Here is a 26,386-nt window from a genome sequence, read left to right on the forward strand (position 1 = left end):
ATCACACGCTCGGTCGAGTGTGTGGTCGAGTGGTGGGTCGAGTTCAATGGCATTTTCTTTCTGAGTTTCTTCTTGTTGAAAACCCTCCCTTTCTTGATCACCACTGTCCTCAGTGTCTGGCAAAGCTACCTCTCGTGTTGGTAAAACCCTTCCACTGCGTAGATTGATAGCATGAGCAGATTCTATAGAGTGCATAATGGCCTTGCCTTTGTTATGAGCTAGTTGATTCTCCATAGTCATAATCCTGGAAGTAAGTGTGTCAAACTTGGCATGGAGGTCACTGTAAACATCTGATATCCTCCTGTTCAACTCAGCAAATCTGTTTGTTGCCTCAATCTTTCCTTGTGTTTGTCCAATCAACAATTTTTGCATCATAGCTCTTAAGTCTAGTTCTTGGCCTTGGTTAGTCTGAAACCCTGGTGGGGGACAGAACTGAGGCTAGAACACTTGATGTTGTTGTTTGGGGATGTAGGTTTGTTGCTGTTGAGGCTGTTGAGGTGGATAGACTTGGTCTTGAGGATTAGCCACATTGGTACTCCTATAAGAGAGATTGTTGTTCTTGAAACCTCCTTGGTTGTAGCCTTTGAATCCTCCTTGATTCTGCATGTAGCACAACTCAGCAAACTCAGTCTCCCCCTCTTGAACTTGAGCTTCTTCTTCACCAATGAAATGAATATACTTGGACTGGCTAAGAAGTATCTTGTCAAGTTTCTCATTGACCATCTTCAAGTCTTTCTTATACTTGTCCTCTTGATCAGTTGAGGAGCTCCTTATGGTCCTATCATAGTCCTCATTATAGTTGTCATCTGACTGAGCAAGATTCTCAACTAATTCTCAGCCTTCTTCCACATTCTTGTTGAGGAAGTTGCCATTAGAAGCTGTGTCAAGCAACATCCTTATCTTTGGAATCACTCCTCTATACAAGGTACTCAAGAGTGAATCATTGCTGAAACCATGATGAGGACATTGAGTCTGATATCTTTTGAACCTCTCCCATGCCTCACAAAAGGTCTCATTGTTCCTTTGAGCAAACCCAGAAATTTCATTTCTCAATCTAGCTGTCCTAGCATTGGAGAAGAATTTGGCTAAGAAAGCCTTCTTGCAAGCATCCCATGTGGTTATTGCTCCTGTAGGAAGAGTTTTCTCCCAAAGATGTGCCTTATCTCCAAGTGAGAATGGAAAGAGCCTCAACTTGAAACCATCTTCACTCACTCCATTTATCTTGGTTAGACCATAGATTCTGTCAAACTCATCAAGGTGATAAAGTGGATCCTCCATTGGCAGCCCATGAAACTTGTTGGCTTGAATCATGGAGATCAATCCACTTTTGATCTCAAAGTTGTTGTTTGCTACAGTTGGAGGCACAATTCCAGCCCTTTGGTTGTGGGTGTTGGGTGCATCTCCAGCACCAATGTGCCTAGGTCTCTGCTCATGGTTAGCTTGTTGCTCCATGATCACTGAATCCTCTTGCTGAACTTGAACTACCCTGCTTCTCTGATTTCCCAACCCTTTGTGCAACTTGTGGATGTTGTCAATAGGCCTTTGAAGGTTGTCTTTCCCTTTAGACCTTGTGTGCATCAACAAACGCGAGTACAGACTCGAACAGGTTCACAATTGAGCTCAGGCTCGTCTGGGGGGTCAAGTCGACTGGGAGGTGGTGACCAAATGTACACGGCTTCTGGCTCGATCAAGTGCTTGATCACTGCTCGGTCGAGTGGTGGTCGAGTGACTGGTCGAGTGGTACCTGAAATGAAACTTCAACCCAGCAACAGAAGATTCAAGTGTATAAACGAACTTAATCTTAGACTAATATGGATCCTAAATGTCATAAAAACACACTCAAATGGGCAACCGCGCCAAATTGAAACAAGAATATTTGTTTGGTGGTGAATGATGATGAATGTAAGCAATGGTGATATGAATGGAATGATGGATGGGTGTTTCAATTCCCCTTATGCTATTGCAGTACAAGAGGTATTAATCCTAAATGAGTGTTTGTGAACAGTTAAGATGTGCATATGAATCTAAGTTAAGACAAATGTAAAATGCAGAAAATAAACTACAAGAACTAAGAATTAAATGCAAATGAAACTGAATGATTGAAACAGTAATGAAGCAAGAACAGAAATAGAAACTACTAGTAATGAACTAATGCAAAACAATCAATGAACTGAAAACCAAATGAATGCAACTGGAATGAAATAGGAATGAAACAGGACAATCACAAATCATAAACAAGAGTTCTGGGGATGAACTCGAGCAAGCACTCGACCGAGTGTAGGTCGAGTGAGAGGTCGAGTTGGCTAAATCCGGAAAACAGAACAACACAATAAAAACAGAGCAATGCAAATACGAATCAATCAACAAGCAAGCAACAGGATTAAGACTTTAAAATCAATAAACAAAGAAGGTCCTGAGGATGGATTCATGGGATGAACTAATCATTGTGGTTATCTAACTTGGTCAACAAATCTCAAGCAAACTTTGAGCTAACCTCTAGACATATAAATCTAAGACAAGTTTCTCCCACTCTCATGGTCAAGAAACAATCAAACCTATGCAATTCTAGACTTGTTCTCACACAGTAAAAAATCTACACAAGCAGGCATTAAGCAATACATCTCAAACCAAACAAGAGCTCTAATCTCTTAGCAAGCCTAATGGTAAGCTCTAGATCTAGCCTTATCTATGCTTCTTAAACATTGGTGTGATGCTAAGAAGCTTGAAATCAGATCCTAACCTCTCAGTTCAGGATCAGCATTAAGAACATCTAGCCTAGAAGAGATCTACAACAATCAAGCTTGACCAAATCACATAAACCACAATATCAATCCATCCTAACCCATCCTCAAGATCCTAAGCAAACTACTCACAACAATACATGATGAACAAAGTCAAAAACCCAGAAAATATTGAAACTTGCATTATTAGAAAGATGAAACAAAGATCTATAATATTGATGAAAGGATGAAACTCAAATTCTCAATATCTTGAAAGTTATAGAACCAACAAAATATAAGAATCTAGTCTTCTTTCTTAAGAAAGTACAAGATCTTAAAAATAAAAATGCAAAAGGAATAAAGCTAAAAAAGGTAAAAACTAGGTTTAGAGAATATCTAAAAAGCTGGACCTTTTTGGTGGCTGCAGGTACAAGACTTTATATAGGAGGGGAGTGGAAGCCCTAAAAATAGAAAAAGTCAAAGTAGTCAACGGCTCAGTCAACTCGACCAGTGCTCGGTCGAGTGGCTGGTCGAGCTGGCTTCTCTCGTGCAATCTCCACTCGGTCGAGTCCTCCTCAGCACACGGTCGAGTGTCTGGTCGAGTGTGCGGTCGAGTTGGACTCCGGACCTTGTTGTTCAGCCTTAACTCTCTTGCTTTCTCCTCATGATTGCTTCACTTCTCCTCAGCATTGCATCCATGCCCCTTAAGCTCCAAAATAACCTGTTTATGCATGAAAAGATGCAAATGCAATGCAACTAAACTCTAATGCATGATTGGTCCTAAAGCTATGCAATAATGGTTAAAATGGATAGCAAAAGATGCAAAAGATGTGAATATACTAAGGGAAAACAAGGTAAAATATATGAACATCAAGTACCTCTCGTGGGCTGGTCGAGTGGGCTTGCGTTTCTCCTTCTCCAAGTCCAAATCTCTCCTTATCCATCTACACTTATATTAAAAGGCCTGTCCAATACAAATATAAAAGAAAACACATCAAAACTACAAGGAAATTAAACCATATTTACAAAGGAGACCTTAGGGACTTCCTCCCTAGTGAGCTTGTTTTGAGTCACTAAGCTTGACTTTGGTTTCCTTCTTAGACTTGGTCTAGATACCAAGGAGGTGATGAAATCCTCCCTGGAACCTCTTGGTCACTGTAAAGTTGATCCTTGATAACCTCACCGTTAGCATACAAACCATAATTCTTCTTAATTTTGAGCCTTGGTCTTGCTTTCCTCAAAGACCTCTTGCTTAACTTAACTTGGAGATCTTCAACCATACTAGTCAACTCTTGAACTGACCTCTTAAGCTTTTTCACAGAATCTTCTTGAAGAGAGAGCTCAGCCTTTGGAGTTGCCTTATCACTTAAGACCTCTTGACCACCTTTGTCCTTGATAGTAAAAGGCTAATCATCAATGGTAGGAAGGTTGGTTGGGTTATAGATGTTGAACTTCATAACTATACCCTCAGCAATTTTCAAGGTCACAAGACCTTCCTTGACATCAATGACTGCTCCAACAGTAGCTAAGAATGGCCTCCCAAGGATGATAGGATCTTCAGGTTCTTTGTCCATCTCCAATACCACAAAATCTGTATGAACCCTTGCCTTCCTATCTTGATTGGGACATTCTCCAACCTTCCAACTACTTCTCTGTTTGACCCATCAGCTAGGCATACATGGAGGTTGGTGGATTTGAAATCAGTTCTCCCAAGCTTTTGAGCTATGGAGTATGGCATCACACTAGTTGAAGCTCCCAAATCACAAAGGCATTTGTTGTAGTGAAAGTAACTGATTGTGCAAGGCAGATAGAATGGTCATGGATCCTTAAGCTTAATTGGGATGATCACTCCTCCAAGGTTCTCAAGATCCTTCTCATCTTGAGCTTGAGCCTTCTTCTTTGACAAATCAAGCAAAAAATCTCTATAGAGAGGATAAGGTTCATACTGTTCCAAGGCAGGTCCTCTCTCCTCTTCTTGATAAGAAATGATGATCTCTTGTATAGCCATCACTTCCTCTTGTTTCTCAATCACAACTTCTTCCTTCAAAGCTTCCTCATCCTTTTGTTGCTTAGCCAACATCTCCTTTTTCTCAATCATTTCCCTTAATTCCTTGATCCTTTGTGCTTTGAAACGTCCTGGGAACGGTAGAGGTGGTTTGTAAGCAGGAGGAATGTACTTAGCAGGTTTAACAGCTCCTGATCCTTCAGCTCGATCGACCACTCAATCAGGCACTCGGTCGAGTGCTGGCTCGAGTACCTGGTCGAGTGCAATGGCGGATTCAGATTTCTCTGCACAAACTTCACTCAAAGCTTCAATAACTGACCAATCCTCCCCATCTTGAACATCACTGTCCTCAGTGACTTCCTCATCAGAGATATGGATGGCTTTTGCAGTGAACTCCCTTGGATTTTGAACAGCTTTTCCAGGGAGTTGGTTGGGTTTAGGAGCAGAAGTAGAGGCAATGTTGCTCTCCATATACTTCACTCTAGAGTTGAGACCTTCAAACTTCATGTTCAAGTCATTATACTGGGATGTGAGCCTTTGATTCAACTCAGCAAACTGTTTGGCTTCCTCAATCTTTCCTTGTGTTTGCCCAATCAACGACTGTTGCATCATAGCTCTTAAGTCTTGTTCTTGGCCTTGGTTAGTCTGAAACCCTGGGGGGAACACAACTGAGGCTGGAACACTTGATGTTGTTGTTTGGGGACATAGTTTTGTTGCTGTTGAGGCTGTTGAGGTGGATACACTTGGTCTTGTGGATTAGCTACATTGGTGCTCCTATAGGAGAGGTTGTTGTTCTTGAACCCTCCTTGGTTGTAGCCTTTGAATCCACCCTGGTTTTGCATATAACAGAGCTCAGCAAATTCAGTCTCCCCCTCTTGAACTGGAACCTCTTCTTCACCAATGAAGTGAAGAGACTTTTGTTGGCTAAGAAGGATCTTGTCAAGCTTCTCATTGACCATCTTCAAGTCCTTCTTGTACTTGTCCTCTTGATCAGTTGATGATGACCTTATGGTTCTGTCATAGTCCTCATTATAGTTGTCATCTGACTGAGCAAGGTTCTCAACTAATTCCCAGCCTTCTTCCACATTCTTGTTGAGGAAGTTGCCATTAGAAGCTGTGTCAAGAAGCATCATGATCTTGGGAAGCACTCCTATATACAATGTGCTAAGTAGGGACTCATTGCTGAAGCCATGGTGAGGACACTGAGTCTGAAATCCTTTAAACCTCTCCCAAGCTTCACAAAAGCTTTCATTGTTCCTTTGAGCAAATCCAGAAATTTCATTCCTCAATCTAGCAGTCCTTGCATTTGAGAAGAATTTTGCCAAGAAAGCCTTCTTGCAAGCATCCCATGTGGTTATTGCTCCAGTAGGAAGAGTCTTCTCCCAAAGGTGTGCCTTGTCTCCAAGTGAGAATGGGAAGAGCCTCTACTTGAATCCATCTTCACTCACTCCATTAATCTTTGTAAGACCACAGATTCTATCAAATTCATCAAGGTGGTCTAGGGGATCCTCCATTGGCAAACCATGGAACTTGTTGGCTTGAATCATGGAAATAAATCCACTCTTGATCTCAAAGTTGTTGTTTGGCACTGTGGGAGGCACAATACCAGCTCTTTGGTTGTGTGTGTTGGGTGCATCTCCAACATAAATGTTCCTTGCTCTTGGAACTGGATCTTGTTGCTCCATTATGATTGGAACCTCTTGCTGTTGTTGAACTACTCTCCTTCTCTGATTTCCCAAACCCTTTTGCAGCCAATGGATGTTGTCAAGAGGCTTTTGAAGATTGTCTTTCCCCTTTGACCTTGTGTGCATCAACAGACAAGAGTACAGACTCAAACAGGTGTACAGTTGAGCTCAGGCTCGTGTGGGTGGTCAAGGCGACTGGGAAGTGGTGTCCAAATAGAGACGGCTTCTGACTCGATCAGGTGCTCGATCACTGCTCGGTCGAGTGGTGGTCGAGTTGATGGTCGAGTGGGTACCTGAAACTCAAGACAACCCAGCAACAGAAGATTCGAGTGCAGCAACTTGACAAGTGTATAAACGAACTTAATCTTAGACTAATAAGGATCCTAAATGTCACAAAAACACACCCAAATGGGCAACGGCGCCAAATTGAAACTCACTTTCTTTGTGGGTGATGGATGATGAATGTATGCAATGGTGAGATATGAATGAATGGATGGTAAGTTGTTTCAATTCCCCTTATGCAGTTGCAGTATAAGAGGTGTCAATCCTATCTGAGTGTTTGTGAACAATTAAGACATGCATATGAGACTAAGTCAAGCCAAATGTAAAGGATGTTTGTCACTAACAATCCTATCATGAAAATGCAAAGTGCAGAAAGTAAAACTACAAGAACTATATGCTAAATGTAAATGGAACAGAATGATTATGACTATTATGAAACTAGAACAGAAATAGAAACTACAATAATGAACTAATGCAAGACAATAATGAACAGGACAATAAGTAAATGCAACAGAAATGCAAATAGAATGAGACTAGAGATAAGACAGGACAACTACAAATCATAAACCAAAGTTCTGGGGAAGAACTCGAGCAAGCACTCGATCGAGTGTAGATCGAGTGCAGGGTCGAGCTGGACTAAACGCAAAAACAGAGCAACACAATAAAAAGAGAGCAATGCAAAAACGAATCAAACAACAAGCAAGCAACAGGATTAAGACTTAAAAATCAATAAACAAAGAAGGCCTTGAGGAAGGATTCATGGGCTGAAGTAATCATTATGGTTATCTAACTTGGTCAACAAATCTCAAGCAAACTTTGAGCTAATCTCTAGACATATAAATCTAAGACAAGTTTCATCCACTCTCATGGCAAGAAACAATCAAACCTATGCATCACTAGACTTGTTCTCACAAAGTAAAGAATCTACATAAGCAGGCATTAAGCAATACATCTCAAACCAAACAAGACCTCTAATCTCTTAGCAAGCCTAATGGTAAGCTCTAGATCTAGCCTTATCTATGCTCCTTAAACATTGGTGTGATGCTAAGATGCTTGAAATCAAACCCTACCTTCTCAGATATAGGATCAGCATTAAGAACATCTAGCCTAGAAGAGATCTACAACAATCAAGCTTGACCAAATCAAATAAACCACAAGATCAATCCAGCCTAACCCATCCTCAAAATCCTAGAGAACTACTCACAAGAACACATAATGAACAAAGTCAAAAACCCAGAAAAATACGAAACTTGCATCATTAGAAAGATGAAACAAAGATCTACAATATTGGAGAAAGAATCAAACTCGAATTCTCAATATTAAGAAAGTTATGAAACCAATAATATTGAAGAATTTAGTCTTTTCTCCTTAAAAACAAGTACAAGATCTAAGAAAAATAAAAGTGCAAAAGGAATAATTCCCAAAAGGGTAAAAACTAGGTTTAGAGAATATCTAAAAAGCTGGACTCTTTTGGTGGCTCCAGGTACAAGGCTTTTTATAGGAGAGGGAGTGGAAGCCCTAAAATTACTAAAAGACAAAATAGTCAACGGCTCGGTCAACTCGACATGTGCTCGGTCGAGTGGCAGGTCGAGCTGGCATCTCACGTGCATCCTCCACTCGGTCGAGTCCTCCTCAGCACACGGTCGAGTGTCTGGTCGAGTGTGCAGTCAAGTTGGACTCCGGACGTTGGTTCTTCAGCCTTAACTCTCTTGCCTTCCCTTCATGATTGCTTCACTTTTCCTCAGCATTACTTCCATGCTACTTAAGCTCCAAAATCACCTGTTTATGCATGAAAAGATGCAAATGCAATGCAACTAAACTCTAATGCATGATTAGTCCTAAAGCTATGCAATAATGGTCAAAATGGATAGCAAAAGATGCAAAAGATGTGAATATATTAAGGGAAAACATGGTAAAATATATGAACATCAATGATCAACCAATGTATTATATTTAGTGTTATCCGCTATTGTACACAGACGTATGCCATCAACCACATTCCCACAACGATACAGTTTTGTATGTACACCGAAACAGGGCATCGTACACGGTGACAAACAAGTTTTATTATGTGGGACGTGTACGTGCACATGGACTAGTCCTGTACATATCGTTTTGTTTTATCTAATTACCATATATGCTGCATAGTCGGAATGAATGTGCGACGGTTCCTGCTGACGATGTCAAATTAATATAAATTATCTGTTATCGAACGGGATTTAAATAAAGGACAACCATAATACGAAATAACCATGACCTTGTCTGTCGTTCGTTTTACTTATACTTCATAATAACATTTCCAAAAAATAATCGATGTGCGTACCACCGCTCATATAAGTTCACATGTACGTACCCAGACGTAAACAACCGTACATTACAACAAAAACTAAAAACTTTAAAGACACAAAGGAGATTATAGAACTAAAGGATTTCACATATAGATTTCGCCAACCACCAAAGTCCGCAATTAGTACACAAGATGTCGTAATCTCGAAAGTTTATAGAGAAGAAACCGGATTGGATACAACAGATGGCGGCACAGTCCGGGTTAGGGATCAGGTGAGTAGATGGATAGACTAGTTTATCTATGAACGTGTTTTGAAGTGCCACCTGGTATGTAAACAACAGTCGAAACACAGACTTGCCGACAAATCTGACCCCATGCGATTTGAGAGGAAAGTGATGTGCATCAAATAAGTGAAGAAAATGAACCGCCATCTGTTCGTTTCCATATAACATAGAAAAAAATACCACATGCCAGTGTTGCCTCAGCGTCTGCAGGAACGTTACGAGATAGAATAGAAATGCCTCGCTTGATATCTCTCTCCTCCGCAACAGTCCGGAGGCCCTCGTAGTAGATTGCAACTTCGTTTCCAGCTTTGAAGCATTTTTTGAATATACGCCTATGAATCCCTTTATCTTGTGGGCCACCATTTGGGTCGTCTGACGTTTGGATCAATAACGGATGCCTACAGATGTTGTAGATGTTTGCATCCTTTAGAACATAGGGGTCAAGCACCGTCTTCAGTCCTCGCCGACCCGACTTTAAAATTGGAGCAAGGTGCAACAGCCCATCTACTGCGAGAAGCCTAACGATTTCGAGTAAAATATCATCAGGGAGATATGGGAGCTTATTGTATGTTTTCGCCATTTTTTTTTTTTGGAGAGATTTTGTTATCGTAATTATTATATATGCTTCAACAACAGAGGAGTTAGGTGGTGAAATTTGTATATATACTATACAATATAATGCGTTAACTATATTACTCTACGTGTCCTTTTAGCCCAATGCATAATGAAGTATAAGTTACACTGTATTAGTTGGAAAAAGGAGTACGTAATGCTTACGTAACAGAATACTGGTTCACAAGATAAAGGTTGATCTCTCGTCGCCTCGGTAACCAAAAATATATTTCGTTTAGATAAAAAGTATATTGTACTCGTTGGGCAAAGTTTATGATTATTACTTGCTTAAAAAGTGTTCAGTAAACACTATGATGAGATAAGAGTCATTTCAATATTTAAGTAAGAACGACTTTCCACAAAAGAAGATGTCAAATCACTGCACGTACTTGACGCATTTAATGCAATAGCTTTGGCTGTTCCGAACGTGAAAAGTGGAAAATTTGTGTAGTTCGTATATAATTCGACTCAAATCCGGTTTGTAGAAAAGGACACGATTCCGCACTAGCATATTTTACAAATAAATTTACACGAGTAAGGTCTTGAATGGAGAAAGCATAATAAATCAATTATTTGGCTGTTCAAGTGCAGATCAAGGGTGAAAAGCATCAAGACCTCTTATCACTTTATAAGTTACCATTCAAGATATATATTATTTTTAACTTTATTTTATTTGTCTTTTTGTGGTAAATGCATGAGAAATACATGCATAACTTGTCAACAGTTTTTTTATGCTCTTCACCCTTAATTTGGACATGAACAGCTAAATATTTGATCTACTTTTATTCTGCTTAATCTGCTTGAAACACTTGATCTCCTCTGCTTGATATGCTTTCTAGGTGATATGCTTTGAAGTTGAAATCATATAAAGAAACACTATTTTACAACATTTAATGATTAAAATTCGGTGTACGCTTGGTTTACTTGAATTGTAAATCCGAAACCGCTACTAACCCAATATTATTTAAAACAAGCCCGATTAAACCATCTCTTGAAGTGTTTATCAAAATTATGGTACAGGGTTTCGAATTGAGGGAAACAAAACTATGGTCTATCGATGCTTGTTAATATTTAGGAGTTTAATGGTTAAGGTGTCGGCTTAGCGATATCCTCTTTTCTTTTGGTCGGGATCTCGTTCTTAATTTATGATTCCCGGTTATTTGTTAGTGTTGTAAATATACAAACTATACATATGTACGTACACTACATTGGGAACGTACATTTGGGGTCTTAATAAACTGACACCATGGAAAGTCGAAAGGCCGCGTCGTTTCGAGTTGTGGCTCTCCGTAAATATTTAAATTGCTCTCAACCTTCGTCTTTCCTAACACGGTTTAAAGTAAGAGAGATCCAAAATCTGAGAGCACCATGAGCTTCAGAACCGATCGTATTGCTGAACTGGATCGCGAGAGAAGGAATTGGTGTTGGTGTATCCACGCCAAGGTGTTGAACGCTTGGTCGATTCGCGAATGCTTTGTAAAACGGGTTCTCCTACTTGTGGATGAAGAGGTTAGTTAAACAAGTCTTTCTTATTTCGCTAAATCCAACAGTTTTTGATGTATACCAATTTATCTGTTATGAAGGGTTCCACAATCGAAGTGGTGTTTCTACAGGGTGAATTCCCAAATATCCCGCCAAACCCTGAAATCGGTGCCTGGTACGATATTCGGGAGTTTATATTAATCAAGCCAACTCTCAAGGAGAGGAATACTCATCACCCATACCAAATCAAGTTTACGCATGAGTCAACCATGGATGTGATCCAACCTTCGAATCACAAAAATTACTTCCGCTTCGAGGATATCGATGATATAACTAGTGGCAGAATTACTCATCCCGCATCTTTCGGTATGTTTTATCTATAATTTCTTTAGTATGTATATATTAATATCCGTGAAATTATGAACTTGCGAGGGTTGCTGAGATTAATTTAGTGGTCGTTTGGTCAGTTTAGAACTAGGGTTTGAAATGTATCATTTGGAAAAGTACAAAATAAACGTTACATCTCAAATTTTTTTTCCCGCGCTAGATGTTTGTGGGTGCATCGTAAATGTGGACGTCATAAGAAGACGTCACGATGGCAGGTGTATTGAAGTTGTCTTCACTCTCCTGAATGGCAGGTTAAGGACCTATTATGCTATAAACACAGTAATATATATATATATATATATGAACTTCATAGATTTAACTTTGATATCAACTGTGCGTTAATGCAGGAATGAAAGTATCAAATGTCGTCTCACAGACTTCTATGCCCATCAATTCCTCTCTGATTGGGAATCAAAGGGATGTCATGTTCTCCACAAATCCGAACCAGTGTTTTGTGTTTTCCGGTTCTTTAAGGTTGGAAGATATGAAGGTACGTCTGAGTAAATTGATATGATAGAAGCAAATACATGTAATTTGTCTAGCCACTCAATTACGGTAAATGTGTGTAGGCATACCATGTCTTGTACACACCGAAGCGTCTTCTAGAATCTTCATTCGAGCAGATTTCGAAGGACTTGAACATCACAAGCATATGTAAGTTGATATTATTAATAATTGGTATGAAAGCGTATGTGTTCATATTGTTCACAATCTCACTTGTACATTTTTTTTTTACTTATAGATGTGAGTTTGCAGTACATTACCACATTAACAATGTGATGGGACCGGATGGGGAGAGTGCAGGGACACAAATTGAAACAATTTCCCAGGAAGGAGAAAGCTCCGGAACTCATACAGAAACAATGCAGACTTTCGTCAGACTGTCCGGGGAATGAACATTGAAAAATGTCCAAATAAAGTAACCAAATGTTGTTTTCTATTTCAAATATTGTATTAACTTAATGATATGAATGCTTGTACTATCTCTGAATAATAAGTAGAATCTTTAATGTTATATTTTATAATTAATTCCCCACACCTACCTTGATGTACGTTGGGAGTCATAATTTATTGTGGTAGTAGTCTACGTACGCAAGCTTAAATAACCGTACATTCAAAACAAGTGAATAGCAACACAGACTATAGGAAAAATACCACAAGCATGTTGTATATGTTAGCAACTAACAACCTTAAGATTGGTGCAAGTCTGCAAAGTACACCAACCCATCAACTACGAGAAGCCTGACCATCAATAAAAATATCATCAGGCAGATCAGGGAGCTTATTAAAAATTGTTAAAAAAATTTGAAGCACTTATATATGCCTGATAAACAGGATAGGACAGAAACGTTAGAAGTGACCTATATATGCATGAATAGTTGATTAGTTAGTTGGGAATATTTGTTATATATTCTAGAATATAACACATATATAATTTGTTTCCCCCAAAGTTACATCCCTTTGGATTGATCTCGTTGGGAGGAAGTGATGATAATTACGTTACTGGACACACCAAGTAAACATAATGATGAGAAAACTATCATATCGAAGCAACAATAAATATGACTTTCACATCGAAGTTGTCACATTGGAAAACTTACAAATGTCATTTCTAAGTATAGGGTTAGTTGATGGGTGAGTTACAGCAATTATTTAGCTAATTCGAATATAATGAATTTCAAATCCGATAACTCAAAATTGACAAGTCCACATAGTGACGTGGGGGTGATTATGTGATGTGGCATCGTGATTTACTATGTGGAAACAAATTTACATTGTAAATTTTTAATAATTCTAAAAAAACAAGACACTTAAAACGACGTCATATAGAAACTAGCATAAATTCCCAGGATTTTCGCCAAACTCCCCAACCACCCGCACATCGTAGGTTTTATTAGTGGGTAGGCTGTAGTTTCCGTGTATATGTATCTGCACATATTGCTATTAGTTTACTTAACTGCAAAAAAATGGCGAATTCTAGGCGTAACAAGCCTGATCTGCCAGACGAGATCTTGATCAAAATAGCCAGGCATCTCGTAGTTGATGGGTTATCGTATCTTGCTCCATTATTAAAGGCTGGTCGTCGAGGAGTGGAAACGGTGCTTGCCCCCGAAGTTCTAAAGGTTGCCAACATCTACCACATCTGTTGGCATCCTTCTTCATTTCAAACGACAAGGAAGCCAAATGGTGAACGCCAGGAAGAAGGGATGCACATGCGTATTTTCGAAAAATGTTTAGACGCAGGGAACTTATTAGCAATCTACAACGAGGGGCTACGGGTTGTTGCCGAGCACCAAGACATTCAGCGAGGTATCGCACTACTAAAAAAAACATTCCCGAAGAAGCCAAGGCCACTCTTGCATGTGGGATTTTCTCTATGTTATATGGAGAAGAGCAGATGGCGGTTCGCTTTCTTCACCAATTTGATGCACATCACTATCCACTCCAATCAGAGGGAGTACGGCTTATCGGGAAAGATCTGTTCCAATGGTTGTGTACATTTAAGACGGCGCGTAAAAACACGTACACAGATTCACTAGTATATCCCTCCAGTTCGTTGCTCCGTTTCCCGGACTGTGCCATGCGTAGTTGTTTGAAATGGGGCAGGTTATCGACCAACACACGTTATTATGACATTTTCTGTGTAAATTGCGGAGTGTGGTGGGTGGCGAAATCTATATGTGAAATCCTTTAGGTGTATTGTCGGTTCACTTCTATAAAACGTATGTTTCATTATATGATTAAATTACTATGTATTGAAGATGTTAATTAATGTGTCGTTCATGAACTCTGTTTTAGTAAACCTTGCTCGATTTACTAAGTATCCATAATTACATACTTCCTAAGGGAACTAAGCACCCTAGCAAACCCGTTGGAAAACAGGGTTAAATTATACGTTACGTGTTGTACTTAACCATACCGTGTTATTGTCATAATCCCGGGTGAAAGCTAAATTAGCAAACTCGTTTAGATTTGAAAGGAAAACAATCACCAACTACTGTGACTTACGTTACTTTGATTAGATAACTTTGGTTTTGTGTCAAAACCAACCCGTGAGGTTTTTTCGGCACTATAACCAAGAGGCCTACCCAACAAACAAGAATGGCCCACACAAAATATAGTCTATCCCTGTATAGATGACGTGTAGGTTGTTTCACCAGTTAAACACACATAATTATCAACCAAACGACGCCGTTTGTTTCTCTTCGAGAACGACACAAGCTGTGAAATTTCTTGCTGTTTTACACTAGAAAAACGACACAAAACCTAATGTTCTATAAACCGAACTGAACAAAATCGATCTTATAAACGAAATCAAAATTAGGGTTCATTAAATAGATTTGGGGAAGACAGAGACAGCCGCTGCCGTAGATGCTGGACTAGATTGAGGAGTTGGAATATCTGTTAATAGTTGAACGTGCCTTTTTTAATTTTCTCTCCTTCATTTACGTTCTCTGTTTCGATCTCAATGTCTGCTTTAACAAACACGACTCCAGTTGAGTATGACGATGCGGAGTATGGGATCCCGGCTGTTTGTTACTATGGTGAAAGGCCAAAGCTACAACCTTCTTTTACAAGGACAAACCCAGGGAAGCTCCACTACACTTGTAGAAATAGAGAGGTAAGTGACGTACAGTTTCCCCGAGGTTGCATAAAGATCATATTTATTTGCATAATTTGAGGTTTTTGTTTAAAAAATTAAAAAAAAAATTATAGGATGGGGACTATCACATTTTTAAATGGTGGGATGAAGCTATGATGGAGAAACTGAAAACAGTGAAGGAATATCTTCTAAAGTTAACTAGTTTGAATCAAATGCGTGAAGCGCTTCAGGGACAAAAAGAGGAGATTGCTAACATCTTAAATATGCACAAGGAAAATCAGATGGAGTTGGAAAGGATGAAGGCGTTGATTGCGTACAAGAGTGATGGATTAACTATGGAGTTAAAACTGACCAATGTGTTTGTTGCGACTTTGGTTATACTAGCAACAATGACCTATTTTTTCAAGTAGATTGGTTGTTTTATTAGTAGTACTTTGGGTTGTGGTTTAATTGTTTAACATCAAGTTTTAAACATTATGTTTGGTTTAGTCACATTTTTTCTCGTCTAAAAAAAGGACTGTTTGAAACGTTGTCGTGTTATTATTATCGACCAAACCCTTGAAATTAAACATAAACATTTGTACACAAATGTACACATACGTTTAACATTAAAGGTTGGCAGTATTAGGAAGATGCTTACCAAATAAAAATAAAAATATATAATTAACCATGCATAATACACACAACATTTTACATCAAATTATTCCTATCCACGTAAGATAGATTGTTGGTATGTAGGTAATGAAGATAATATAAAGAGTTCAGCGACGTGGTTTAAAAGTTTGGAGTGTAAGCAACATTGACAAATGGAAACATAGGCTACGAATTGTCGTCAGTCCGCTCGCGCTGGTCGAAGTATTCAAACCAGAGTTTGAAATCGCTAACCTCAGGGAAGGGTGGTTCAAATATCACTTTAGAGACACCCGGTTGACTAACCACTTCCATCCCTCCTGCGGTGTGGAAAAATAAGGAAAAAGGGTAACCAAAATTAGTTTTATGTAGCACTCTTATATTTAAAAGGTGATTGAATTGTTTTAAATACGTTTGCGTAATCCGTACCTCCATCCTTAAACTTGGCCTTCCAGAATCGCAAGACTACAAATGGTTTGCCTCCGCATAGCCAAAAATTGCGGGCGAAATCATCGACCATTTCATCATAACCCACACATTGCAAGTGATGACCCCTACCCACAGAGACACATTACGTTAATAGCCTGTTATATCTTTAAAGTGTGTGAAAGGTAATAATCGCGAAAACGACTCACTCAAGATTCATCAATGAAAACCGTATCAACCGGGTTCTCTCGGCAAACCGTGGAGCAGTTGGATCGTCCACCAATATTCTTCGTTCGACGTGAGTAACTTGCCTCATGGTGTCTATGATGTCATGTCATTAGAATTATGGTACTGGATATGATATTAAAAAAACGGAACAACAGAATGCAACGTTACCTAAGCAGCAGTTCTGGGTCCAAGGAGACCATCATTCGTAAATTTTGTCGAAGGGGACGTAGTCGATGTAGTGATTGCTCGACAAGCAACGAATGTTGTCCACAACCATGTCAGCAGTGAATTTGATCCGGTAGTTGGAAGCCACGACCTTCACAGCGGATGTGTCGTCAGTGACGACGAAATTTGAGAAGGTTTTCCACGAACCCTCCTCAATCCCCGTACAGAACTGAGGCAACAGGTCCTCGCTGATTGTTGCCTGCATCTTATCTCCCTACGGTGCTGGAAAAAGTTCAACCATGATGTATGAATCATTTGATATTAAGTGCATATAATATGATGATGAGACGAGTCACTTAGGAAAACATCCAAAACAACCATTTCAAAGGTGATGATGTCCGCTTCTCTCTTTCTCCCCTTGCGGATGATCTTAACAGAAACCTTCCAATCAGAGCGCCACGTCTGGAGATCGGATAGCCTGTCGAAATGCACCATAACTTTGTTGCACTTATGTTTAATTTGCGGGTGATATTTTGGTTTTGAGAGACGAATACATACTTCACCGGGTGTGTATTTGTCTTCTTATATAAGCAGCGAACAAACACAAATGGATAATCCATATTGTGGCTTTTCGAAACGTCGTGACTGCATTCCATACAGATACATCGCATTTAGATAATTAACACGTGTAACTGCCGGTTAAGCGAAGACGATACATCACATGCACTACTTAATTATGACCCTATAGTCGACGTTATATATAGGCAGAAAATAGATTGGTAATTTTAACAAACCAATTCAATGTAAAACTTTTTAAAACATCAAGGAATAGTGAATGATGGTTTAACCTCACTAATAAAGGCTGATATATAGTGTAAATGAACCAATAACGTTGAAGAACTGTATAATTTGAATAAAAATAAGAAAAGCTCAACCGTTGCACTGTTTAAAAAAAAAATATTTTAAAATTGTTTAGTAGTAGAGCAAAATCTTCGTTCTTGGTAAGAGACGGAAAACTGTGGCCTCAGTTGCGACGGCGCATTTGGATGTCCGATAGGGTTGTTTCCATCCCGAGTTTTTGAATTAAGATGTTTAGATCTGGGATAAGTTCTACAAGAGGAGCGAGAATAGAAGTCGGCGACGGAACATTTAAGGAAGAAGAGATTACGGAGGTTGGGTGAAATCAAAAAAAGGCGACTAGTTTCGATTCCTCTTTCATCACCGGTGTTGATTCAGAAGGTAAGTGTTTCTCTTGACTTCTTCCTTTAAATTGGAAGAGAGATTGTTCCCCCAAATTCTATATTAGGTTGGAAGAGTATCTAGCAAATACATTTAAGAATCGATTTGAGTAGCCCAGGTCATGAAATCGATGAATAGTTGTGTATTTGTGGCGAGCATAGGATAAATAACCCTAATCGTTAACAGAATTGAACTTTGGTAGACATTGGTATTTGGGTTCATTGGCTTAGTGTACGTACATACTAATATGTACGTTACTTCTTGGTGATAGGATGGATCCCGAAGAAGTAGAGATCGTTCCTCAATTGAGCTTGGATCTACCGAGGAGGTTATTTGCTCTTGACCATTACCCTCTCAAAACCAAGATCAATGCGTATTCAAAACCGGAATATCTTTCTACAATATCGAGGGTGCTGAGTGGAACAAAAGAAATGGAAAACTTGTTAAAGTCTCCATTTGGGCAGCTTTTTCGTATCCCTGCGAACAAGACCTCGTTCTCCGGTAAACTAGTTCATGGATTTGTTTGCCGTCAATTGGTGACCAAAAAGCGGCATGATATGTGGATTGTGTTTGGTGGCAATCCAATCAAGTTTGGATTACAGGAATTTGCAGAGTTGACAGGTCTCGAATGTGGAAATTATCCAAAAAAGAGAGATGTGAAAAGAGCTACAAAAACGGATAAAGGATGTAAGACTGTTTGGGATGTACTATTCGGGGAAAACAAAGAACCAACGATCTCCGAGTTGGTAAAAAGGTTGGAGACTGAGGAAATGGAAACGTGGCAGAAACTAGCTTTAGCGCTGATAATAATAGTTGATGGAGTTCTAACATGCGTCACACAACCAGTAAAACCAGATCCGAAGACAGTGGAGATGACCAAGAATATTGATTTTTTTTCAAATATCCATGGGGAAGGTTGTCATTTGAACGGACGCTGGAGACTATTACAGGATTTAAATGTCCAGCAGACGTAGACAGTTTAGTGAATATTTTCAAGCAACAATCAGTTGTTGTTCATGGATTTCCTCTAGCACAGCTGCTGGCTTTTCAATCTGTCCCATCACTTGCAAGATTAGTACCATCTGACGTTCAAGATCAGGCGTTTAATCAAAGATCGATCCACAATCTGGCTAAACTGCGCCCAATCAAGACAGCAGACATCTTCGCATGTGAGGCTGCTAAAGAGGTATGTAGTTGGTTGATATAATACGTAAACGACTTGAAGCTATAAGTTTCGTAAAATGTATATATTTTTGTAATCATCTTATATGTGGTTATTAGACGGATGGTTGGTAGTGGGGAGCATTGTGATAGTGGAGAATTGGCGTGGCGTGACGAAGAGGAAGACCATCAAGTTGACAACATTGAAAATCTTATTAAAGCTAGCCACAAATGGGATGAGGCAATATGGATGGGAGGTGATGATAGGTGTCCAAAACAGATACGTCCCGAAGAGAAAGGTTTGTTGACATTTATACATTACAACGGGCTTCATTTTAAATTTAATTTTTTTTTTTAATTAATGGTTAATTGGTGATATAGTTACAGTTGACTGTCGAAAGAGGAAAAGAGCAGACACCGCAATAATTGACAATAAAAAAGAGAAGAGCACAAGGAGACATGATGTGCGACCGGGGGGTACGCCCGTTGTTGATGTGGACGATGACCAATTTAAAGGTATGCGGCGGAACTAAGCCGGTTCTACAGGAAACAAGAAGCACTGATAAAGGAAAATCAGGCAAACATGGAGATTTTCGTACGTACAGAGATCCGCAAGGAGATAAGAGCTGCACTATTGGAGGTTAAAAGAAACGAATATGGGGAACCTTCTTATGCTTCGCATACAGTTTCAGAGAAGAAGTATTCAAAAAAAGAAGAGGGAAAACTAAAAAGTTTCGAAGAATGAGTTCAGTAATGGTTATGAAAAAAAAAGGGAGAGAAGGTCAGAAACAAGGGATGCGCTGACACTGCTAAGGTTGATATGACAAATAGCTTAAGGGTTGTAATTTTTTTACTACTTACATATATTAAATTATGTTGCTATCGTGGTGTACACAGGGTGATCGGAATACTGATGGTTCGAAGGATGCCATAGATGGTCAACACTTTGTCAGTGGTGATTCTTCAGTTGGAGGCCATATTCGTAATAAAGCATTGTCCACCTTTAATTGAACATATATTGCTGCAGCTGAATACTAAAATGGAATCTGATCTGCATTGTAACAAAATGGTAGGTCAGGAAGTAACCATAAAAGGGATAACCATCTGTGGGTTTCATATATATTCGGTTATTTGTTTATCTCCTCTAATCTAAACGTGTAAAAATGTATTTTGTACCAAGTTCCTACTACAAACACGCGTCTTAAAAGTTTCATTATTTTGAATAGGTGGATGGGGAAGAACTGCATCAAGAAGGCGGAAAAGTTGAGTGGTTTAACAGTAACGGAGGGGACATAAGACGTCAGGAAGGCGAGTCAGATGAGGGTTGTAACAAAACCGAAAAACCTGTAGAAAATGAAACTGCAGTTGACGCTCAACAAGAGGCAAGTGTCTAACTTTTTTGATTTCGATTATTTGTGACATTAGTGTACGTAAGTATGAATCTATGTACGTACATCTTATTAAGCCGAAGTCCAAGCACTACAAAAGGAAAGCAATGTCGAGGAGGGCTGTAACAAAACTGATGGACATGTACAAATAGAAACTACAGTTGACGTTCAACCACTGGCAAATTTCAAACTTATTTTTATTTTGACTATTTGTAATATTTATAGTGTCTACTTAGATGGTCAAGTGTACATCACAATTAATCTATGTACGTACATCTTATTATGCCGGAGACCAAGCAATACACAACGAAAGCGATGTCGAAGAGGGCTGTAAAGAGACTAGAGGTTAACCAGATCAAAGTCCAGGGGAGGAATGTATTCCCGGTGACTCAGACAATTTAGTGCCGCAGTCGGTTATTATTGTGGATGAAACAGGACGGGCAGAAGAAGTGATAATGGAGATATGTGCGAATCAACCATCCGAAGCCATAGTGATAAAAGCAGGTGGGTTTCATATGACCCGATGGAAGATGTTGATGATGTTAAATTCGCCAAATTCACCGAGTTGATAAAACAAGATAATGTGTAAGTGTAGTATATATTACTCAGATGACATAATTGGTATGCTCAATCATTGATATAGGATATTCATAATTACAAAATTTTGCAGGGTACACCACATTTTCGGATTCCACAAGGCAGATAGCCTATTCTTCTCTACTCTTATATCGTCCCAAAAATGGATCCATAGTCAGGTACATATTTTAAACTTTAACTACACGATTTAGGTGTGTTCATGGTTTCTTATTGGATTTAAATTCGACCGGTTTGCGTTTAACTGCATCTGCAGCACATGGAGATGATTGCCCTAACGTTGTGGCACAAAAACGGAGAAGAAATGATAAAACAAAGGACCGTAATTTTGGACTCCGTTCTCTTTAACGAGTTGACAAGAAGGTTCCAAGCATTCAACAGGTCCACGGCGAAACGGAATTTCAGGTGGGACAAAGTACTCATTGACATCGTCAATGGGGAATGGATGCACCACAAACCAAGGTTGAAGTGGGTTACAGATGTCGATGTTATATATGCTCCAATGAACTGGAAATCTACGCATTGGGTAGGAGTGGGCATAAATCTTAAAACGAGACATGTTTCCATTTATGATCCTTTGATGACCTCCGCCAGAGAAACTCTTGCAATGTCCCGGATCAAGCCGGTGATTATGATGATACCGTACCTACTTCAGAGGGTTATCGATGTCAATTACCCTGTTGATCCATTTACCGCTGAAAGGGTTAGCCAAGTAGGACAAAACTTGAGGACGGGAGATTGTAGACCTTATAATATGAAGTTTTTAGAACTGTTGAGCATGGGTAAACCGATGGCTGATTGCTTGAAGATCACCGACAACAATATTGACAATTTCCGAAAGAATTTCGCGATGGACGTCTATGGTACTTAGTTGATGATACGTACACATCTGATAAAGGCCTAACATATACTAATACTGGTTAGAAAGACGTCATAATGATACATATCTAGTTCCTGCAATATACAAAAAACACTACACCTAAAGAGGGTTTACAAACAACCGATAGGAGCTATGTGAGTGACCAGACCTCGGATAATCTAAGAACGACATCCTCAAATCCCACATGTTACCAAAAAAATGACCAAACACGCATCTTCTATTAGCAACACGCGTAAAACCAATCTTCAATTTTGCAAAATCATACTGCTCTGGTAATGTACATGGAACCTAACTTCTTCAACTTTTTGATCCCGAGTTGAACTCAGCTTCCCGATAATCTAATGTCTCCGACGTAGCATCTAGTTGGAGAAAGCAATCTCGGTCTCGGACCTCATCAAACACGTCTGCAGCAAGTTTCATCCTAGTAGAAGGCATGGCCACATCACATAGGCCTGTGTAATTTAGTCCAAGAGCTATACACTCTAAGCACTTCAACGTGTACACACCACAGTCACCTTGTTGATAGTTCTGTGGGAGTGTTTTAACCCGGTAGTAACTAAATGCCACCGCCCCGATATTCTCATCTTTGTACCTCCGGTTATATGCTTGTATCAAGCGTGGGATCATTTTTGCGAACGGCTTACACTTCTTTTGTAGACTCTCGTCGGTTCTACCGCTGTTTATGCTATCGTAAACTCTTAGCCTTCGCTGGACTAAGTCAGCTTCGATGGCTACCCAATGGTTGTTATCGAGGTTGTATGGGAAGAGCAGGGTGTCTACATCGTCAACCCACACCTTGTGTGTCATTCCGTATTTTGGCAGCCTTCCCACGTACGTCTCAAAACAACCTTCTCCAAAAACCCATTGATTAGAGGCTTCCATTTGAGCGAATTCGAATGCCCACATACTAACAAACAAAGGATCGAGAAAAGCAATACGATCTGTTTTATATGGGGATTGCGTTTGCGTCCCCCTAATATGGAACATATGCATACATGTAACCATGTGCTGCAACACGAGTGACATCTATCAGGCATTAGTATACCATAGTTAACTGCGTCAAATGTTATGGAACAAAACTACGAAGCTTACCGCATCCCATAACCAGCCGAATGTTGTAGTTGGCCACAATTGTTTAGGGGTCAGGAGGCGAAAATAAAATTCGGCATTTCCAGTGCAAGGTACTTTAGCCCTGAATACCAAAATTAACAAATCAGTTATAAATCGTAGTCCTCAAATCCAAATATAGACACTAATTATATACAACTCTAAATGAAGACTTACAAATCATCAGTTAGGAAGGACATCAGCTTTGCAATTTTCACAGGACTTGCCTCAATAAAAGGATCGTACACTGTGGGAGATAGGACTACAGTGTGGCTTTCACGTCGGGTAATTAATGCAGCTCGCATTGATTCGTCATTAGGGCTTAACCCTATGTTAATGCCCACTGGATCTACTAATAGAAGATCAAGCTTTCTTGAGGGAGGAAACACCTTTTGTAACAAATGTGCAAACTACCTGGCTTTCTCCTTATCTTTCAGTGTATGAGATGATGCAGGAGTACTGGTCCCCTCGGTTAAATCCACAACAGATTCGCACTTTCGATCCGACCATACAGGATTACCACCACTTACCGGATGGATAACATTAATAGGAACGGGTTGAGCACCTGCTCCATCTACTTTGTCATTATACTTTGCTCTTTTATCACCTTCCTCTGTCTCCCAACTCTGTAATCTTTTGCCACGCTGTACACTGTCTACCATCTGCTTTAGAATTCGCTCTACACTCGCGGCTGCGTTGTCCTCTGGTTCGATTTTAATAATCCCAGACCACATGACCTTATCCTTAATGGCTAACGGATTCCTAACACAACTAGCAACTTTATAACCATCCTTGTCGGAATGATTTATCTGATATAGCCATGACTTGAAAAAAAACATGTATTTGACGTTATATACAAGACATTTGAAATATAATATGACGCTGTTAAACTAGAGACAAAATGTACAAATTGCTAAATTGTGTGTACGAAAAAAATCATATATCAAAATAATTACAAAATTATACAACTTTACAATACTGAAATTAATATTGTTTCCTCGAATAGATAAATACAAAGACTTCATACTGAACACTAGATATATAATAACAATTTTATCAATACGGTACGCAGATCATACCTCCTCTATTTTTGGTTCGTCATTTCTTAATGTACGAGGTCCTTGCGTATGCGCTCCTCCATCCGTTGAGTTGATAACAACTTTCTTCAAAAGTTGAACTTCACTCTCAAAGTTACCCATCCTACTCTCCATACCTTGAAGTTTGAACAAAACTTCCGCTATTGCTCTAGAAAATGATATCTGAATATTATCCATTTTCGCCCCTAGTGTTTCAACCATAGTAAATAACCTTCCACTACCATCTTCACCTTGCACACCTGAATGCTTATCTCCAGACGCCTTCTCTGCTGAACATTTGTCCCCAACACTTTCTTTCTGCTCCTTCGCATTATTGGGGACATTACGGATGCTGGCTGGGGCTGTTTCAACGAAATCATCGTCACTTACCCCTGCAACAGGTTGCCTCCTCTCCCTCTTCTTCGTATGTTCCCCCTTCCTTTTTTTTATACAATCCCATTCTCTTTCATCCACTTCGCCATTGATCACGTCCAACAGCAAATTATCCAGTTTCTTCTTCAAACCTTCCCCTACACCATACACAGAATACTATCCTGGCCAATCTGGATATATGAACTCCAAAGGTTTAGGTAATAAATGATTCACCTGAAAGAATATGCTATCTGAAAGAACAAATGCAGACAAATAATGTATACGTAAATTGAAGGCATACCTCCCCATTATTAAGGAGTTTGCTCCCGGATATGAAGGCTTCAATATCCTTCCTTGGCCTCCCTCCTCTCCACCTTAACAGAGGCAAATCTACACCTTCTCTTACATTCCGTAGCTAGCCCCAAACACCTTCACGCTCTCAAATGCCCATATCAGAAATACATGGACACATCCATGGAGGGTATAAGCATTGTTAGGTAACCTAAGGACTTTAATTGAATCCAACCCTACCCCATTGAAAACTCTCAAATGCTTCTTCATTCAACGCCCTTTTTAGGTATTCCAGAGGTATCCTACTGTTCCTTGATAAACCAAGCACTCCAACATGAACAAGATACAACCGAACAATCTGCGTCTTCATTTCATCAGACCACCCATGGCAGCTTCTCAAACCGTCAACTAGCTCCTCCCAGTTGGGTCCATTAAAGCTTTCACCTTTAAAGCCGCCCATAAAGGTGTATGATCAACTTCACACTCTGATTCATCAATCTTCTCACAATTCAAACCACTAATTTCTTCATATTCATATAGAGAGAACCTCAGCGGCTTACCTCCAACCAAAAACCATACCTCCGATGGAATATCTATTGACAATTGATTGGACAATAGATAATGAATGGTCTTTCCACAAAACAAGTAGTTGGATTTCGCTAGATCCAATAACACTCCCAGCTGCGAATTCTTTCTTATTTTGTCGTACACCTCATCACCCACGTAGCCTTTCAAACCAGCTATATTGGGCAAACTACAATCATGGTGCATGCTTCTGATCTGCAGTGGGAATTTACCATCCCGATACAGCCTACTTGGATACCTCTTCGCATCATTGCTTGACCCCATAACTATGACAGAAGCATTCGTTTTGTTATTAATTCAATATCACAAAACATCTGTTGCTTAGATTATCAACGAAGCAACATGAAGTCACACAAATATCTTCCGAAAAACAGAGCTCAACGACATACAGAAAACTAACATGAGTTTCGTCAGAAATTACCTTCCACAAAATACAAGGCCTACTATGTAATACTCGAAATCTTAGAAAACAGTAAGCAATAGAGACTAAACCACGATATAGAAATTTACCTCAGAGCAAATCGCTATATTTCTCTCCTCCTGTACTTCAAACCACCTCGCCGTCAACTCGCCGTCAGTGGTCCTCCAGCCAAACGTCCTCCAAACTGATTCTTTTCACGCCGCAAGCTATCCAAATAGTTTCTAAAAATAGCCGATCTCAACCCAACTATCGTAAGACAAACAACACAAAGATTCAAGGGATCGATTTAGCTTTATGATCTTTTATTTTCCCCTTTTAAGATCTTCGTTTCAAAAGAGAATGGCATAAAACGTAATAAAACACACAACTTAGGTATAGAAGTAATTTGTAAACTTTTATGTGTTATTTATGGAATACCGCTTATATGATGTCACCCTTCGCAACCTAAGGCACATACATAATGTTAATTTATTTT

At 39.5% G+C, this 26,386-nt stretch overlaps 1 protein-coding gene, 2 non-coding genes and 1 pseudogene across 3 annotated transcripts; 3 read left to right on the forward strand and 1 right to left on the reverse strand.

Annotated features, from left to right (window-relative positions):
- Positions 1–949: 949 nt before the first annotated feature.
- On the forward strand, positions 950–1,056 carry LOC147927100 (small nucleolar RNA R71). Its single transcript, XR_015583114.1, has one exon. It is a non-coding gene; the product is annotated as a small nucleolar RNA R71 (small nucleolar RNA).
- Positions 1,057–5,910: 4,854 nt separating this feature from the next.
- LOC147927101 (small nucleolar RNA R71) lies at positions 5,911–6,017 on the forward strand. The gene has a single exon (XR_015583136.1). It is a non-coding gene; the product is annotated as a small nucleolar RNA R71 (small nucleolar RNA).
- Positions 6,018–18,308: 12,291 nt separating this feature from the next.
- Positions 18,309–19,243, forward strand: LOC147927102 (uncharacterized; annotated as a pseudogene).
- A 3,113-nt stretch (positions 19,244–22,356) lies between these two features.
- LOC147927103 (uncharacterized) lies at positions 22,357–25,754 on the reverse strand. The gene is made up of 7 exons (XM_087487302.1): positions 25,466–25,754; positions 25,146–25,349; positions 24,246–24,772; positions 23,581–23,975; positions 23,344–23,538; positions 23,152–23,251; positions 22,357–23,067 (listed from the first exon to the last, which is right to left on the reverse strand). Exons 1-7 carry the CDS (start codon positions 25,752–25,754, stop codon positions 22,357–22,359), a joined length of 2,421 nt encoding a protein of 806 aa, XP_087343428.1.
- Positions 25,755–26,386: the final 632 nt, after the last annotated feature.

Source organism: Camelina sativa, chromosome 15, assembly GCF_030686135.1.
Source record: "Camelina sativa cultivar CO46 ecotype springtype chromosome 15, ASM3068613v1".
NCBI classification, from domain to species: Eukaryota; Viridiplantae; Streptophyta; class Magnoliopsida; order Brassicales; family Brassicaceae; genus Camelina; species Camelina sativa.

What these genes read in the sequence shown, in the direction of transcription:
- LOC147927103 (XM_087487302.1), bottom strand. Translation starts at nt 25,754, where the DNA reads ATGGGGTCAAGCAATGATGCGAAGAGGTATCCAAGTAGGCTGTATCGG. An exon ending in AAAGATAAGGAGAAAGCCAG is followed by an intron (nt 23,539 to 23,580) that starts GTAGTTTGCACA and finishes TCCTCCCTCAAG; the next exon opens with AAAGCTTGATCTTCTATTAG. An exon ending in TCGGCTGGTTATGGGATGCG is followed by an intron (nt 23,068 to 23,151) that starts GTAAGCTTCGTA and finishes CTCGTGTTGCAG; the next exon opens with CACATGGTTACATGTATGCA.